This window comes from Equus asinus, chromosome 25, assembly GCF_041296235.1.
Source record: "Equus asinus isolate D_3611 breed Donkey chromosome 25, EquAss-T2T_v2, whole genome shotgun sequence".
Lineage (NCBI taxonomy): Eukaryota > Metazoa > Chordata > Mammalia > Perissodactyla > Equidae > Equus > Equus asinus.
The window spans coordinates 21,551,580-21,569,866 of NC_091814.1; the positions used below are offsets into that span (position 1 = coordinate 21,551,580).

The 18,287-nt window shown below is 36.3% G+C and overlaps 1 protein-coding gene across 1 annotated transcript in view; it reads left to right on the top strand.

The window, feature by feature from the left end:
* The first annotated feature begins 539 nt into the window (after positions 1-539).
* LOC106835803 (gamma-interferon-inducible protein 16-like) overlaps positions 540-18,287 on the top strand; it is a 70,440-nt gene continuing 52,692 nt past the window's right edge. The window contains exons 1-7 of the mRNA XM_070498070.1: positions 540-1,106; positions 5,534-5,817; positions 7,023-7,159; positions 7,699-7,866; positions 8,981-9,403; positions 10,834-11,022; positions 12,072-12,150. Of these exons, the coding sequence (XP_070354171.1) occupies positions 5,553-5,817; positions 7,023-7,159; positions 7,699-7,866; positions 8,981-9,403; positions 10,834-11,022; positions 12,072-12,150 (1,261 nt within the window). The 5' untranslated portion in view covers positions 540-1,106; positions 5,534-5,552. The remainder of the gene's footprint in view (positions 1,107-5,533; positions 5,818-7,022; positions 7,160-7,698; positions 7,867-8,980; positions 9,404-10,833; positions 11,023-12,071; positions 12,151-18,287) is intronic.

The window sequence follows — 18,287 nt, forward strand, 5'->3', positions numbered from 1 at the left end:
CTTCATTTCATGGCCTCATCCTTCAGATCAGATAGTGGATTACCACAATACTATATGCTGATAGGTTCCCTTATTTGACTTCTCAGGGTTGCAATTCTTCAAATTGTATCCATTGTACTATATAGAAAAAAAATTTTTAGAAAAAATATTTATTAGGTCCTCATCCCTTCTAGAAGCTCAATGTTCTTCCAGAATTTGATGGATTCATTGAGGTGATTGATGATATGAACTCATTACACACTTGTGTTTATCTGTGAATAATTCTGAGAGTCAAGAGTAAGCATGAAATTGAATCATAGAATCAATAGACCTTAGTCATTGGGCAAAAGGGTAACTAGTGCAAAATTCATTTCCAAATACTCTAGGCAGAACTTACATGTAAATAGCGATTTTATGCCCGTGGTATGTCAACTATTAATAGCTATGTAAATGTATCACATACTATTGAAAACACAAGCAACTTCACAGACAATGTTTCTTCATCCAGGAGGTGTGGTCAGGACTGGTAGCTATATATGTCTCTTCCAAGACCTCTTCCTGCCGCTGCCACTGTGTGAGCAGAAAAGGAGGAAGAAGCGACTGGGTGTCTTGCCTTTCCGCTTTGAAATTTGAGCCTCTTTTAAGGGGTTTTGGTGTCTACTTAAGTCTATTGGAAAAGAAAGTTCTAATGGCTCAACTCCTCTCAGACATTTGTAAATAAGTAAATAAATAAGTGCTAACTTGGCTCTGGCTTTTCATTATGACTCACAGGTTTACATCAAGAAAACTATTCAGTTTCTATGACTAAGGAAATAGAAACCTAAAACCATTTATGGGAGGAGTCTCAAAATTGTTTCATAACTTCTGTGTCTCTCGGGATATAGCTCAGTATGAGACAGTTAGCAGTACCAATCAAGTTATTAAGTGACTCTAACCAGTGCCACTTTTCTCTGTTATCTTTGAAAAATCTTTGCTTTTTTAGCATTTCAGAAGATTGTAACATCCTGCAGTTCTGTTTCTGAGAGGTTTACTGATTTATCTTCCTACTCAAACAAAACAAGTACTGATTGCCACATTTCTGAAGAAGATCTCCGGATCTGGACTACTGTGGAAGAATTGTCAGTGAGGTGAGTCCTGTTAGGATTTTTGTCGAGGAGATCTGGGTACCTCATTGATCTCCACAATATCACAGGAGGAAAATTAGTTTTTGAGTCTTTTGAGTAGGGGTGAGAGGAGTAAGGCTGCTATTAACATGTTCAGAAAAGTGAAAAATATGGTAGCTTGATTCTAAATCCTCACTCTCCTAGGAAGATAATAGGTATCTTTCATCCCATCACAACAGAGGTCTGAACAAAGCCAAATGCATTGTGACTACTGCAGATTTGAAAATTCATTCTCCAGGTGTTTATAGCATGAATTAATATTTAGAAGAGGTCTTTGGTTTTCTTCCCTCTAGGATGTGAAGAAAACTTAGTAGTTGTGGTAGAGGCCTGGGTAAAAGACAAGACAATGACATGAAAAAAAGTATTATACAATAATAGTAAGTAAAAAATACCTCTAGACATAAAACTATATTATATGATGTTATTCCAGTTTTGTAAAACATGAGAACAAGAACACGCAAGAAATAAAAAATTTCTGTTTAACAAATGTGTTTACTCAAATACGTGGCATCTTGATATATTCATAAGTACTTTAGCTTCATTCTACACCGAGTACGAGAGGCAGTATTTCAGTTTTTTGGGGACTAATTCCCTGCTTTCCTCAAAGCCAGAGGTAGACTTTGACAGTGAGAGTTTGTAGGAAGGAGGCAGTTGGACACCATTAAATCTATATCTACCTTTTTGAATGCTTTTGTCTTTCTGTAGAGCCTGGTACATAAACATTTCATGTTTCTAAGAGGAATGTAAAGTTTGAAATATTGGTTTCAGAGTTATCTAAATGTTAGATGAAGCGTTTTATTGAAGCTTAACTGTGTTGGTCAGTTTTTCTAAATAGTCTTCTGATTTTTTTCTTTGCTTCATTCAGCAATAATGCTAAAGTCTCAAGCTATAATGATTCTGTCAACTTTTCCTTATACTTCTTTCAATTTCTAGTATAAATATTACATATGTCTGTAAACATAGTGAGAGAAATATACTGCATAATACTAACTATAATAATATAATGAAATATGAATTAGTTATAATATGTACTTATTACTCTTAGATAAATGCATAATCAAAACTGTTACAGTTGAATTCTTTCTGGAACTTAAATCTTTTGTTGTTGTGTAGTGAAATTCCAGTTCTGATGAAAGTCTTTGTCTTAAGGTCTATTTAAAGCTAGGCTAATAAAGATATACTGCTTTCTTTAAATTAATGTTTGCATGATAAAACTTTTTTGCAACTGTTTTTTAAACCTTTAAAAAATCTTTTGTCAACAACATATAGGTAGATTTTTTTAAATCCAGTTTGAAAACTTTTTCTTTTAATGGCTTCAGCATTATGTACATTAGTTGAAATGCTGTATTTTGACTAGTTTGTAAGTACCATTTGTAATACTTATTCTATGTTTTCTTCTTCTTCTTGTCAATAGTTTTAAATTTATATCTCTAACTTCTCTTTAAGAACAAGTAACTTAATGAACACTCATATCCTCTTTTCTCCCTACATTCACCCCATCACGTTGATCGACTTCTTGTTTCGTTTCTCTTCAGTTATTGTTATCTGTGTGTGTATGTGTGAGGAATATTTTCCCTGAGTTAATACCTGTTGCCAATCCTCCTTTTCTTTTTTGCTTGGGGAAGATTGTCCCTGAACTAACATCTGTGCCAGTCTTCCTCCACTTTGTATATGGGATGCCTCCACAGCATGGCTGGAGAGTGGAGGAGGTCTCCACCCGGGGTCCAAACCCAGCGCACCCAGCCATCGAAGCAGAGTGCGTGGAACTTTAACCACTCGGCCACGGGGCTAGCCCCATCTCTTCAGTTATTCATTTTTAAAACACTAAAAGACTTACATCAAGGTCTTGTTCACTCTTACTTTTTTTGCCTGCAACATTTTATTTACCTGATTTCTTTATTTTCTTGTTGAATACTATTTCCAAAAGAATGCTTGGTAGGTCTTTGTGTTGCAAATCTTCTGATTGTTAATTGTGTTGAGAAACATGAGAGATTCATATCTAAGCCATCACATTTAAATGTCATTTTGGTTAGATATAAAATTCCTGTTTCAAAATTATTTTTTCTTCAAATTAGGTTGGCAACACCTCTCTGAAACCCTTGGGATCACATAGGGTTTGGAATTCAGAATTTGAGTGACTTTAGAAAGACTATTTAAGGCACTCGCTGTGTATAGTTTAGCAGCCCATAGATGGCCCATTTGGGTCTAGGTCCTGACTCTCATGTTAAATGTGCTAATATTTCAGGAATAAGACAATATGAGCATTCACACTAAAGTGGAATTTTTAAAAAATTATACATAGACTCCTGCTGCCTCACATCAAGTATTTTTTTCTAATAAATTTTGTTACCAAATTCGTGCACACACACAACTTTTGGTTTCACAATTTTGGGAGGTTTCAAAAGTGCTGGTGTGGATTTGAGGCAAACATTATACAAAATTACTCCAGGGACTGGCCCAGTGGCGCAGCGGTTAAATGTGCACGTTCTGCTTCTCAGCAGTCCGGGGTTCGCCCATTCAGATCTCCAGTGCGGACATGGAACCGCTTGGCATGCCATGCTGTGATAGGCGTCCCTAATATAAAAAAAAAAAGTAGAGGAAGATGGGCATGGTTGTTAGCTCAGGGCCAGTCTTCCTCAGCAAAAAGAAGAGGACTGGCAGTAGTTAGCTCAGGCTAATCTTCCTCAAAAGAAAAAAAATTACTCTATGTATTTTCGCTCTTGAGAATCTGATTTTGAACCTTTGTGAGTGAGTTATTCTTTTTCTCTGAAAGTGTCAATTTTTTCTTGTTTTTGCATATTCTTCAGTTTCTCTACATTGTGTCTTCATGTGGGTTTTTCCTTCACTGTCTGATCTAGCATTCTATTGGCCTGATGGATCTAAAGATGTTCATGTTACTTTAATTCCAAGAAGTTTATCTCATTGTTTCTTCAAGTATTTTCTCCTTTTCACTTTAGTTTTCACTCCTTTTGCAACTAATAACACGTGTATGCTGATACTTTTTCCTGTATTTTGACATGTCTTACATTTTGTTTTCTGTTTTCTACTTCTTAGTTTAAAGTTGTCTCCTTGTGGGATGTATTTCAACCTAAACTTACAAATCAATAATTTATATTCTAATTATATACATTGAACTCTATAGCCGAATTATTATGTTCCAAGAGCCAAATCTCCTGAACTCAAAGTTGAAGATTTTAATACTCATATTCTCCTTCCTGAGTCAATGTGTTGTTGAAAGACATTGGAGAAACAATGATAGAAGTGTCATTTTCACAAATAGTGATTCTCATAAGCTATATTATATTCAGAACTTAGGACATTATATGTAAAAACATGCTATGTAAGAGTTTCCGTATTATTAGATACATGCTGAGTACAACTGCATATTTACATAATTTGGCAGACTTCTAAATTAAATTTGATTAATTTCATGAAGACTGTGTATTCTCTAGATCTACTTTTCAAGAAGAAAGGTAGGAAGTATACTCTATAAAAGAGGCTAACAGGACAAGATTTGCCTAGTTCTGGAACTTAAATATGAAATACAGAAAGTGAGAGAAGAAAGAAAGAGAGATTATTCAAGGCCTTCCAAGTCAGGCTAAAGATCAAGGAATTTTTCCTAAAGAAAATGGGAAACTATTGAATACTTTCGAGCAGTGTAGAAATGTGGTTTATAGGAAGATAACTGGATCTATGAAAATAACTAATTAGAGAAAGTAAGCCTGGAAGGAGGAAATTCAAGCAACTGTTAAATAATCCCAGACAATGTGATGTGATCCTACACTAGGGAGCAGGTAGAAGGCCAGCAAAGTGATAGTGATATACGCACATAGGACACAAAGAACATGGTCCAACCCCAGGGAGAGATGATGCTAATTACAGCTGACTAGGGAAGGGCCAAGTGGACTAGGGCAGTTACCCAGCATGAAATGTAGTGCTGTGGCAGCAGGATATTCACACAAGGTGAGAGGCTGCAGCCCATTTTGCACATAGGCCCCTTCAGGCATATTGGGTGTGGGAAGAGTCAGGAACCACCAACAGACATTCATGGCCAGATTCTAGCCCTAATCAAGGATAGGAGGAGGAACCAGGGAGTTTGACACTATAGAGTCCATATTCTAAGCACTGCAACAATGACTTATATCCAGGCCTTCTTCCACCACACCTACCCCTGAATCAACTCAACTATCACCATTAATGATGTTTTAGATCTTCCTAACGCAGTTTCTCAACAAATTTTCTAAATGATATTTCTGGTAATTAAAGTTCCTTTTTGTCACACGCACCTATGGATAAAACTTTGACATGAACCACTCATTCACATAAACATTGACAGTCTTTGAAATTGTCTACGTAAATGTGTAACACTGTGTGTTATTTTTCTCTTATAGGTCATCTGTAACTTGAGAGATGGTGAATGAATACCAGAAAATTGTTCTTCTGAAAGGATTAGAGCCCATCAGTGCATATCATTTTAGCATGGTTAAATCTCTACTGGCCCATGGTTTACAACTGACTGCAAAACCTCAAGATGAATATAGTAAAATTGAGATTGCTGGGTTAATGGCAGAAAAGTATCGAGGAGCCACCTGTGTTGACAAACTAATAGAATTGTACAAAGATATACCAGAACTTAAAAGCCTTGTTAAAAATCTGAGAAGTGAAAAGTTAAAAGGTAATGAGGAAGAACTCCTCACTCTCGCTCTGTCTGCACTATCCTTGACCTTGACTAGAACCCTCACTTATTCAGTTGAAACATCCCTTTCCCAGTTTAAGATTCAGTAGCCATGACTGTGTTAGTACTGTAGAGGCCAACAAGTTGACAACTTATGATATCCCCTTTCCTATGAAGGGGATTGATGTGTGTTGGAGGGTGTACTTGGGGTGAGGATAAAGAACAAAAGACAGAAGGAGTTGATGAGAGGCTGAGGTTTCCAGTACGTTAGAAATGCTAGAAAATAACAAAATAATAATTTAAGAATTGTAGCTTATGTGGCCGGCCCGGTGGCACAGCTGTTAAGTTTGCACGTTCCGCTTCTCGGCAGCCTGGGATTCGCCGGTTTGGATCCTGGGTGTGGACATGGAACCGCTTGGCAAAAGCCATGCTGTGGTAGGTGTCCCACGTATAAAGTAGAGGAAGATGGACATGGATGTTAGCTCAGGGCCAGTCTTTCTCAGCAAAAAGAGGAAGATGGGTAGTAGTTAGCTCAGGGCTAAACTTCCTCGAAAACGATAAATAAATAAGAATTGTAGCTTATTTAAAAACATTTATATTTAACCAATTAATGTGCCTGTTCTATTAAGACCATTTGCTGCATAATCATTATCCCTTCTAGTAACAAATATGCAGCTGTACTTAACATAAAAACCTACCTCTCACAGATGTGAAGAACTTACCCTCTTGTAAAATCACTGGGTAAAAACAAAATTTTAAAAATTCAAAGGCCAATATCACCATTTTATCACCTTACAAATCCACATCATCAGTTGCTTTCTGTAGTTTCTGTAATTTTAATGGATCTTTTATAGAACATGATCAACCAGTCAGCATCATGAAAACCTTAGATTTTTTAAAGGGCCATGATAAGGAAACAGAGTTGAGAGAGAGTTTGACTGAGGTACATGGGATCCAGAGGACAAGAAAGAGAGCCTTACTGCATAGGGAGTGAGTACGAAAACTACTGAGGAAGCATGAGACAGTCTTCCTGCCTGTGTTGCTGCTTTTGGTCCCCTTGTGCCAGGCTGGCTAATGCAGAAGAGGTGGACAAAAGCATACTTAGACCTACAAGCAGGAGCCGTGAGTAAATAACATTGAAACTGCTTCAGCTGTCGTAGACCAGCTGCTCTGGGTTTATTGTGTCCTCTTTGTTTGTGCGTCAGTCGCAGTGAAAAAGAGGAAAAAAGGAGCAACTCAATTGAAAAAGAGAGATCAAAGAGAAGCAGGCCCTGCTGCACCTGCACCCACCACAAGTAGTAATGTGACATCTGAAAGAGCAGAGAAGACTCCTGTGGCTCAGGTAAGCTTGAGGAAGAAGAGCAGGATGGAAGTCCCACAGGAAGAACTCTGCTATGGCACTTGGTTCTTTATTAATATTCCAGCAGTTCAAATTTACCTAATTGAGGAATATGGACCATCTACTTTGTGCCAGGCAAAGAACAAGTCACTATAAAGCTGTAGTAAAAATTTCTGTGACATAAATAGAATGACATCATCCTCAATCTAAAGATGAGTTAACAATATGATTGTAAATTCATTTTGCCTTAGCTTATACAAACCAAGATTTTCTACTTCCAAGTCCAGTGCTCTTCCCATCCCAACACAGAGGTGATTAGACAAGGAATGTGTTTGTTTAAATTAACCGTCGCTTTTTTAAAACGCTACCATCTATGCCCACTCTTACCTACTGGCCACCTCTTTAGGTCACGGGTTGGAACTCCCTGGAATTTCCAAGGACATCACATTCCATATAAATAGAACATAGTACAAAGTAATGAAAATATGTTCTGCTTCTTTTAATACTGAAAACCGTTAACAGAAAAATTAAACTACTTTCAGAGAAGAAAAAACACAACCAAAGAAAACACTGGAACTAAAAAGAAAAAGGTGACCCAGGAGCAGATTCAGCCTGTCTGTCCTTCAGTAGCCAGCACATCTGCGATCATGGGCAATCCTCCACCTCCTCAGATCTCATCATTCACTCCATCCTCCACTTTCTTGGCTGAGGTACACACCTCCTGTTTCTCTTTTCCAAGTCTTCTTCAACCCAGTAACAGTGCATTCCACAGTTACTATAGTTATTCTCATGTATAACTCTTGTTACTGATTAACTAGCTTTGGCAAAGGCATCTCCCTTGTTATGGTAAATTGGTCACATTGATGATAAACCACATCCAGGTAAAGTCCCATCACTCACAGGTGATCACCATGTGTAACATCTCAGGTCTGAGCACTCTAAGTATATATGGTCTGTTGAGGTAAATAGCTTGGCTCCATGTTCTCCAGACCCATGACCCATCTTAGCCTTTCATACTTCCTATTACAAATCAGGCAACTTTCTCTTCATGACAGTATTCTACTGCAACTCAAATAAACCAGGCCACTGTGGAGAAAGGAAATTAGAGGTAAGCAAACCTGTCCTCTGTTTTTCTGTTAGCATCCCAGCTATTGGGAAATGTTGTGGATACACAGAGGAGGACATGGTTCTAATCAGATCTCCTTTACCTAAGCCAATTGAGAATAGGGGATTTTGAGCCACAACATGTCTTTCTCACTACTGTTAATAACAGAGCATTAATTGCGGAAGAGGCAATATGAGTCGGACCTTCAAAATGGCCCTGGGTACACCAGCAATAACTGAAAACCTTTAATGTCTGTGGCTTGTGGTGGGCTCCATTCTCCATTTGCAGTGCTATCCAAGTTGCTTTTTCACTCTTTTTATTTTCTTTAGTTATTTAAGTGGGTAGAGGATAAATTTGAATTTATTATTATATTTTAATCTATCCTTTAGGTACTTCATAACAATCCCCTCATCATCCACGATTCTATGTTGCTCTTGCTGAGGATCATGCTTTAATTCAGAAAGATTATTCTGTTTAAATGAGTGTGTTCTAACTTCCATGCCATTATCTGCTACCTTATACTTCTGCTGGTTAAGCTATACTGATTTATTAGCCTCTCCTTTCTGCTAAGCAATTCCTTTCTAGCCAGGTCCCAGCTCCAAATAGCTGTGAAGTTTGTTCTGGCCCAAAGTTGAGATTGAGTTTTCACTCATGAGAAAGTACCTTTATATTCCCTGCTCAAATTTGTAAGTTTATTTTCCTATTTCTGTCCAATACAGAACCAGATAATGCAAGTCCAACACCAGAAAGCTGCCGGAAGAGGTTTTCTTCAAAAGGGCCCAATGATAGTGATGGTACTGAAAGCAACAAAGCCATTCGAATATGAGTCCCCAGAAACGGGGAAAAAGCAAATGTTTCATGCTACTGTGGCTACTACAAGTCAATATTTCCAAGTGAAGGTTTTAAACATCAACCTCAAAGAGAAATTTACGAAAAAGAAAATCATTACTATATCAGATTACTTTGAATGTAAAGGAATCCTGGAGGTAAATGAAGCATCATCTGTATCTGAAGCTGGTATTGATCAAAAGATTGAGGTCCCTACCAGAATTATCAAAAGAGCAAATCAAACTCCCGAGATCGATAATCTTCACAAACAAGCATCGGGAACATTTGTTTATGGGTTGTTTGTGTTACATCAGGTAATCCCTTAAAATTATTTTCTTTTTCTCCACAAACATCTGAAAGAAGTAAACCTCTTCCCTTGCCAAGCTCTGCTTACTGACTGAATATTGGAACCCAGGACTTTCTCTTGACTAGAGATATGTGGTCATGTCTCCAAATTACAGGAAATGGGACTAGGTGACCTATTATCATTCTTCTACCCAAGATATCCCCATACAAGTTCTTTGAAAAAGATTCACTAAGAAGTCTTGTCATTGTCATGATTATCTATTCTCAGCTATCAGGAACAAGGACAATGCAAGTTATAGATCTATATGCGCGTGCTAATAATTTTATTTCTGATCTCCACCACAACGGTATAAATCATTATTTTCTTTTTACCTTGAAGAATAGATCGCCCTCCCAAGATTGAATTCTGGTTGTGTCATGTATTCAGAGTAATAACAGATTGGCTTGTATTCTCCTGAATGCAAATACATTCAAAAATTAGGCAAATGACATAAACAGTCATTGCTGTCTCCTCTATCTTATTCATTTAATCAATTATTTGTGAACAATTTATTGAAGACTGGGAAATATTGTACTGCCTGATATTTGGAAGACATGGTAATCTAATGCCCCTATTTACCAAAAAAAGGCATATAAAGTTTTACTGATATATCAATGTTCAAATTCAGGGTACTAGTTAGCATGATGCGTTGATGAATTCAATAGATTCAATTTTACAGCTTTTACAATTTTGTAAAAATTTCAAAATTTACGAACTGCTATAAACTCACCTAATATTTTATATGATTGACTATTTCATAACCCTATGCACCTGTCTTCTAGGATAATCACTTAATTTACCTCTATTACTTTTGTACACTGTCTTTAAGAGATTGTGCTTATAAATGCAATTATAGAATTGATGAGTCTAGCTTAAATGAGTGAAACACTGTAAAGTATGAGCTATAGGATTTGGGTCAGTGGGGTTAAGATATTGGACAGGAGTAATGGGAGAAGGTTGAAAAAGAGAATTAGTGAGTTCCTAGAACCTTACTTGTTATATAGAGTCTTGATAACCTACTGAATGAATAGTGGTAGGCAACATCCATTCCTTTCTGCATAAGGACAGGAGCCCAGGAAGTCTACTCAGGTTTCTGATTCCTCTGATTCCAGTTGTTTTAAGGAATTAAAGCTGCCCTTGAGTTGTGAGCCATTGAAAACAGGAAGAAAACTCATTGTTCTAGAATTGTCAGCTAGAAAACATCTAGAACAAGAAAGGAAAAAATTAAAAAGCAGAATAATAAAAACAAAGTTCCCTGAGAAAATCTTGCCAAAGCTATATGTATATGTATCTGTAATTACTTTTATATATCTTGTATTTACTGTGTCACAAGAGTCTTTCTCATACATCTGGAAGTTACTATGTTTTCAGAAACTGAATATTAAATTTCTGTTGCAGAAAAAAGTGAATAACAAGAACACGATCTATGAAATAGAGGATAAAACAGGAAAGATGGATGTAGTGGGGAATGGAAAATGGCACAATATCAAGTGTGAGGAAGGAGATAAACTTCGACTCTTCTGCTTTCAATTGAGAACACTTGACAAGAGGCTGAAACTGACATGTGGAAATCACAGTTTCATTCAGGTGGGAACTGGGTAGAGGAACATTAGTTTTCCAAAATGGCAAATAATTTTGTTTAGGTTTTGAGAACACCAGATTCCTGGTTTTTTTACACATAGAGTCCAGCAGGGGGGAGGAGAACACAAACAGTTCTCTTGCATTCATTTGCAAGAGAAGGATTTTTAAAAGATACGAGAAAATTGCATTCATATAGACTTCAAAAGGATATGATACTTGTGCTAAACCATAAAATATTTGAAGAGATTAGAAGGAAAGGGAAATAATTTCACACAGTGGTCAAGAGCAGGGCTTTGAATAGGACACATGTGATTTGAATCCTGGGTTCAGCACTCACTAGTTGTCTGAGATTGGGGAAATAGTTCAATTGATCCTCTAAAATGGTCAGTCTCTTTCTCACAGGGTTGATTTTCTTTCTTTACTTTTCTTTTCTTTGATTTTCTTTCTGTCTCATATACATAGGAACACACACACACAAACACAGGGGTCTACTGTGGGATTCTTGACATACAAATCAAAGTTAAATTAAATGCACATAATTAAATTAGAAAGACTGATATGTTCACGCATACAGACACATACATGCACATCAGTTGTTCCACTTCTCAGATCCCCTAACGGAGGAATCTCTGTCTTCGACCTATAATCCAGAGTAATTGCACTGAGAAAAATATTTATCTTCTGCTCCTTCCTTCATTTTTCTGCCCCAATGAGGATGTCCCTCAATGCTTAGCACTGGGTGAACCAGCACTTTCCTTCCTGTTGTGCTTCCTCCTTACCACCCATGTGGAACTCCTACCCTTTTCAAATGTACCCATGCTGAACATCAGGAAATACACATTTTCAGGCTCCAGATGATGGGGAGACAGAAGACTTAAAAGAGAATAATTCCTGAGAGCAGATGGGAGAGAGAGAATAAACAGCTTTCAAGAGCGGACAAGGAGACGTGATTGACTCATGAGTAGGAGATTCAGTGTAGCTGAAGGGAGAAAAATAAGTAGAACTAACTTCATGTCCACTGCTAGGATCTCATTGTGTCTTGTCTCTCCTTCAAGGTCATCAAGGCTAAGAAAGGCAAGAAAGAACCACCTGAAGTGAAGAACCCTCCTCCAAATCAATTGGGTGGCTTTAATTGTGATATTAAAGTTGAGACATTCTTTTAAACAATACATTCAGCAGAAACAGCTCAGCACATTAAGAGATTTTTATATCTGAGTTGTGGGTTAGGTAACTTTCTTTTATAAAATTTACTTATTATATTTCTCTGTATTTTCTAAGAATATCACATTTTGCATCTAAAATGTTCATAATTAAAAAAAATAAAATTTCCTTTTTTAAAGCACATGGCTCTCCAAAAGTGCTGGTCATGGTCTCTTTAATCAAGGAATGAGTTTGAGGGTGGTTGAGTTGTGCACAGGAGGCACACAGGGTGGAGCACACAGGCCTTCACCAACATTGGGATCTACATTCTGATTGTGATTTCCAGAAAACAAGGCCCTAACCATGGCCATGTCTAGGGTTATCCAGGTTGGTCCCACAGCCCATGTTCAAATCAAAAAGCACTGTGCCCCAGGGAAAGGTTGGTCCAGAAAAAAATCACTTTCTGTAATTATATCCCCCAGAAGGGAATATGGATAACTGGTTTCTCTTCAGGAAGCGCCTTTGGTGATTTACACAAATGCACCAATATACGCAAGAAGCTCCCCCATCCCTAGCTAGTTTGGAATATCTAGTCCCATTTATCTGATTTGTAGATACATCTGACTATTAGTTTTCCAACTATATCTTCTTATTCTCATATTTTAAATGTGTGGATTCCAGACAAAGGTTACCCAAGACGGGACATGCAAAGAGCAAAAAAGCATTGAATAGTGAATTAAATCTACTCTAATTGACAGTAAATATCACCTAAAGAAATTAAATATCTAAAATCAATATTTAAAATATAACTGTTGACTTCTGTTTCTGGTGATTACAGAGTAGCCTGCCTTTATAAGCAACAACAAAACTCAATAAAATAACATGAGGTGACAGTTTCCAGGCTTTGGACAATAGGCATCATCAGGATATATCCATGATAGAAGACAACTCAGAAGGTGGGCTTCATAATCGCCCCAGATCTCTACCTAGGAGGATTTCCTGACTGCAGGCTAGTAAGCAGGTGTCAAAGCATAGCATGGCAGTCGCACTGGGCCAAGGGGGTAAGCATCAGTTTTCATGGCACTGAATCTAAAGAGAAGGGAGAATACTGAGGGGGCCCCATTCGTTGGTGAGTCTTGGGTTGCAAATATAGGAGGTGAGATAAAATGAGGCCTGCCACAGAGCAGTTGCTATGGGGTTGAGAACAGAACAGAGGTGCAAGAGAACAAACAGCGTTGGCAACGTTGAATGTTGCTGGAATAGAGACACATCTCTAGCACCTGGGCATCAAACTAACAAAGTAGAGAGATTGCACATGAGGAGTAAACATCGTACAATAGACTAATGACAGCTCTAGACCCATCCTAACACAGCCTGGAACTACGCTTCAACCTGATTCAGGAAAAAGATGTAAGTCTGAGAGGTTTTTTCTAGCTTTATTTAGATATAACTGACATATAACATTGTGTAAGTTTAGGTGTACAATGGGATTTGATACAATTGTATATTGGAAGATGATTATCACAATAAGATTAGTTAACACTTGTATAAGCTCACCTAATCACATCTTTTTCTATGTGGTGAGAACATTTAAGATCCACTCTCTTAACAACTTATGAGTGTATAATACAGTACTGTTAACTATTGTCACCATGCAGTACATTAGATCCTCAGAATTTATGCATCTTATACCTGGAAGTTGGTACCCTTTGACCAACATCTATTTCCTCCAACCCCCAACCCCTGGCAACCACCGGTCTACTCTTCATTTCTGTGAGTTTGTCCTTTTTAGATTCCACGTATAAATGAGGGTATGCAATATTTGTCTTTCTCTGTCTGACTTATTTTACTTAGCATAATCCCCTCAAAGTCTAACTATGTTGTTGCAAATAGTTCTATTTCCTTCTTCCTCATGCCTGAGTAATATTACTTATATATATATATATATATATATATATATATATATATACATATATATATATCACATTGTCTTTCTCCATTCATCCATGCATGGACACTTACATTTCTTTAACCTTTGGCTACTGTGAATAATACTGCAATGAACACGAGGGAACAGATATCTCTTTGAGATACTGACTTCATTTCCTTCCAAATATACTCATAACTGGGGCTGTTGGATCATACTCAAGTTCTATTTTTAAATTTTTGAGGAATCTCCATACTTTTTTTCCACAGTGGCTACACCCATTTAAATTCCCACACACGGTGCCCTTTTCTCCAAATCCTCCCCAGCACTAGTTCTCTCTTATCTTTTTGGCAATGGCCATTCTGACAGGTGTGAGATGATATCTCACTTGGTTTTGATTACATTTCCTAATGATTAGTGATATTGTGTACAGATGTTTCACCTCCTTGGTTAAATTTATTTGTAAGTATTTTATTCTGTTATGATGGTTTTTTAAGTGGAATTGTTTTCTTTATGTCTTTTTCAGACAGTTTGTTGTTAGTGTATAGAAATGCAACTGATTTTTGTATATTGATTTTTGTGTCCTGCAACTTTACTGAATGTGCTTACTAGTTCTAACAGTTTTTTGGTGAAGTCTTTAGGATTTTCTATATGTAAGACCATATCATCTGCAAATAGAGACAATTTTGCTTCTTCCTTTCTAATTAGTATGTGTTTCATTCTTTTTCTTGCCTAATTGCTCTGGTGGGGAATTCCAATACTATATCAAATAGGATTGGTAAGTGTGGACACCCATGTCTTGTTTCTGATCTTAGAGGAAAAACTTTCAAACATTCACCATTGAGTATGATGTTAGCTGTGAGTTTGTCATATATGACCTTTATTATGTTGAGCTATGTTTCTTCTACATCCAATTTATTGAGTTTTTATCATGTAAAGATGTTAAATTATGTCAAATGCCTTTTCTGCATCTGTAGACATGATCACATGATTTTTATCTTTCATTCTATTAATGTGATGTATAACATTGATACACCTTGCATCCTAGGGACAAGTCCCATTTGGTCATGATTTATGATTCTGTTAATGTGCTGTTGAATTCATTTTGTTAGTATTTTTTTGAGAATTTTTGCATTTATATTTATGTAACTTTCTTTTCTTTCAATGTCCTTCCTTATCTAGCTTTGATATCAGAGCAATATTGACCTTGTAAAATGAGTTTGGGAGTGTTTCTTCCTTTTTAAAAGTTTTGGAAGAGTTCTAGAAGGAGTGGTGTTAATTTTTCTTTAAATATTTTGTAGAACTCACCAGTGAAACCATCTGGTCCTGGGCTTTTTTCTTGTTGTTGGGAAGAAACAAAAATTGATTGGTTACTGATTCTACCTCCTTACTATTTATTGATCTGTTCCTATTTTCTTTTTTCTTCATGATTCAGTCTTGATAAGTGTATGTTTCTAGGAATTTATCTATGTCTCCTGGGTTATCCAATTTGTTGGCATATAATTTCTCATAGTAGTCTCAAGAGCCTTTGTATTTCTGCAGTATAAGTTGCAATGTCTCCTTTTGCATTTATAATTTTATTTGAGTCTTCTCCCTTTTTTTCTAAGTTAGTATAGCTAAAGTTAGTCAATTGTATCTTTTCAAAGAAATCAACTCAATATTTTTTATCTTTTTTATTATTTTTCTATTCACTATTTCATTTATTTCTGCTCTAATCTTTGTTATTTCCTTCCTTCTGCTAACTTTAGGTTTGATTTGTTCTTCTTTTTCTAGTTCATTGAAGTGTAAACGTAGGTTGTTTATTTGAGATCTTTCTTTTTTCTTCATGTAGTCATTTATTGCTGTAAACTTCCCTCTTAGAACCACTTTTGTCATATCACATCAGTTCTGGAATGTTGTGTTTCCCCTTTCATTTGTGTCAAGATATTTTGTGATTTCTTCTTTGAATCCTTGGTTGCTCAGGAATGTGTTTAATTTCCACATATTTGTGAATTTTTCAGTTTTCCTCTTCTTATTGATTTCTATTTTCATACTACTGTGGGTGGAAAAGATGGTTGGTATGATTTCAATCTCCTTATATTTGCTAAGACTTGTTTTGTGACCCATCATATGATCTAGCTTGGAGAAATTTTCATGTGCACTTGAGAAAAATATGTATTCTTCTGCTGTTAGATGGAACGTTCTATATATGTCTATTAGGTTCATTTGGTCTAAAGTATAGTTCAAGTCCAATATTTCCTTATTGATTTTATGTCAAAATGATCTATCCGTTGTTTAAAGTCAGATATTGAAGTGCCCTACTATTATTGTTTGTTGTCTATTTCTCCCTTCAGATCTGTAAATATTTGCTTAATATATTTAAGTGCTCTGATTGTGGGTACATATATACTTACAATCATTGTTTCCTCTTAAAAAATTGACCCCTCTATCATCACACAAAGACCTTTGTCTCTTATAATTTTTTGACTTGAAGTCTATTTTGTCTGATATAAATATAGCTAACTCTGCTCTCTTTTGGTTTCCATTTACATGGAATAACTTTTTCCATTCCTTCAATTTGAACCAATGTGTATCCTTAAAGCTGAAATGAGTCTGTTTTAGGAAGAGTATAGTTGGGTCTTACTTTCTTTATCCATTCAGCCACTTTATGCTTTTTCATAGAACTTAATCCACTTATTTTTAAAGTAATTATTGAGCGGTAAGGATTTACTAATGCCATCTTATTGTTTTCTGGCAGTTTTGTAGTTCCTTCATTCCTTTCTTCCTCTCTTGCTGTCTTCCTTTGTGAATTCATGATTTTCCATAGCGGTGTGCTTTCATTCTCTTCCCTTAATATTTTGTGTATCTACTGTAGGTTTTAGTTTTGTGGTTACTATGAGGTTTACATAACACTTCTTATAGTATAACAGTCTATTTTAAGCTGATAACAAGTTAACTTTGCATACAAAAACTCTATCCTTTTACTCTCCCACCTTTTATGTTTTTGATTTCCCAACTTACCACTTTTTATACTGTGCATCTAGTAATAAATCATTGTAACTATAGTTTTTAACTTTTTTCCTTTAACCTTTATACTAGAGTTAAGTGACTAGCACACCATTATATTACAGTATTAGAGTATTAACACACCACTATATAATAGTATTAGAGTATTTTGAAATCGACTATATGATTACCTTTACCAGTGTGTTTTGTTTTCATGTTATTAATTTAGCATCTATTTATTTCACTTGAAGAACTCTTCAGCATTTCCATAATGCAGGTCTGGTGGAGATGAACTCTCTCAGCTTTTTGTTTGTGAAAGTCTTTATCACTCCTTCATTTCTGAAAGACAACTTTGCCAAGTAAAGTATTCTTGGTTGATGGTTTTTTCCTTTAAGCACTTTAAATATATCATCTCACTCTTCCAGCCTGTAAAGTCACTGCTAAGAAATCCACTGGTAGCTTTCTGGGGTTCCCTTGCATGTGACTCTCTCTGACCTCCCCGAAGTCCCTTTCTACCCTTTACCATAAGACCAGCCCAATGCATCCACATAAGCAGCACTAAAGTATGTCACAAAGAATCATGAAAACCCACAGGTTTTTGTAGCATTCATGTCAGATTCTCCCTGGTTTTCACTCACTCATTCATACTTTGGTGGAGGTAAACAATTTCCAAATTGATACTTGAAATTCTCCTCTATGTCACTAGTTTGAATTAACCCAATCAGTTTTTTTGTCCCTTCAGATAACCGCTGATCATCCACATATTTAGGAGTTATTTGGGGATCATATTTCCAATCATGGCCTCATCATTCTTGTAGATCAGATAATAGGCTGCCAAATATCTACTCCTGATGGGTTCCATTTATTTGACATCTTGGCAGTACTATTCACCAGGCTGCGTTCATTATTTATAACAGAAAAAAATGCAAGGAAAAGTATTTATCAGGCCCTCAACTCTTCTAGAAGCTCAGTTCTTTTTCAGAATTTGAAGGCATCATTGTTGTAGTCAGATGGGCCCATTTATATTTTCTGTGTACAAGTGAGAAAGGCAAGGATAATAACATAATTCAATCATTGAAATAATGGATCTTAGTCATAGGCAAGAAGATAACCAGTGAAAAATTTATTTATAAATACTCTAGGAAGGAGCTAAATTTTTACCATGATTCTATGCCTCTATTAGATTCCAGGAATGTCAACAAATAATAACTATGTCAAT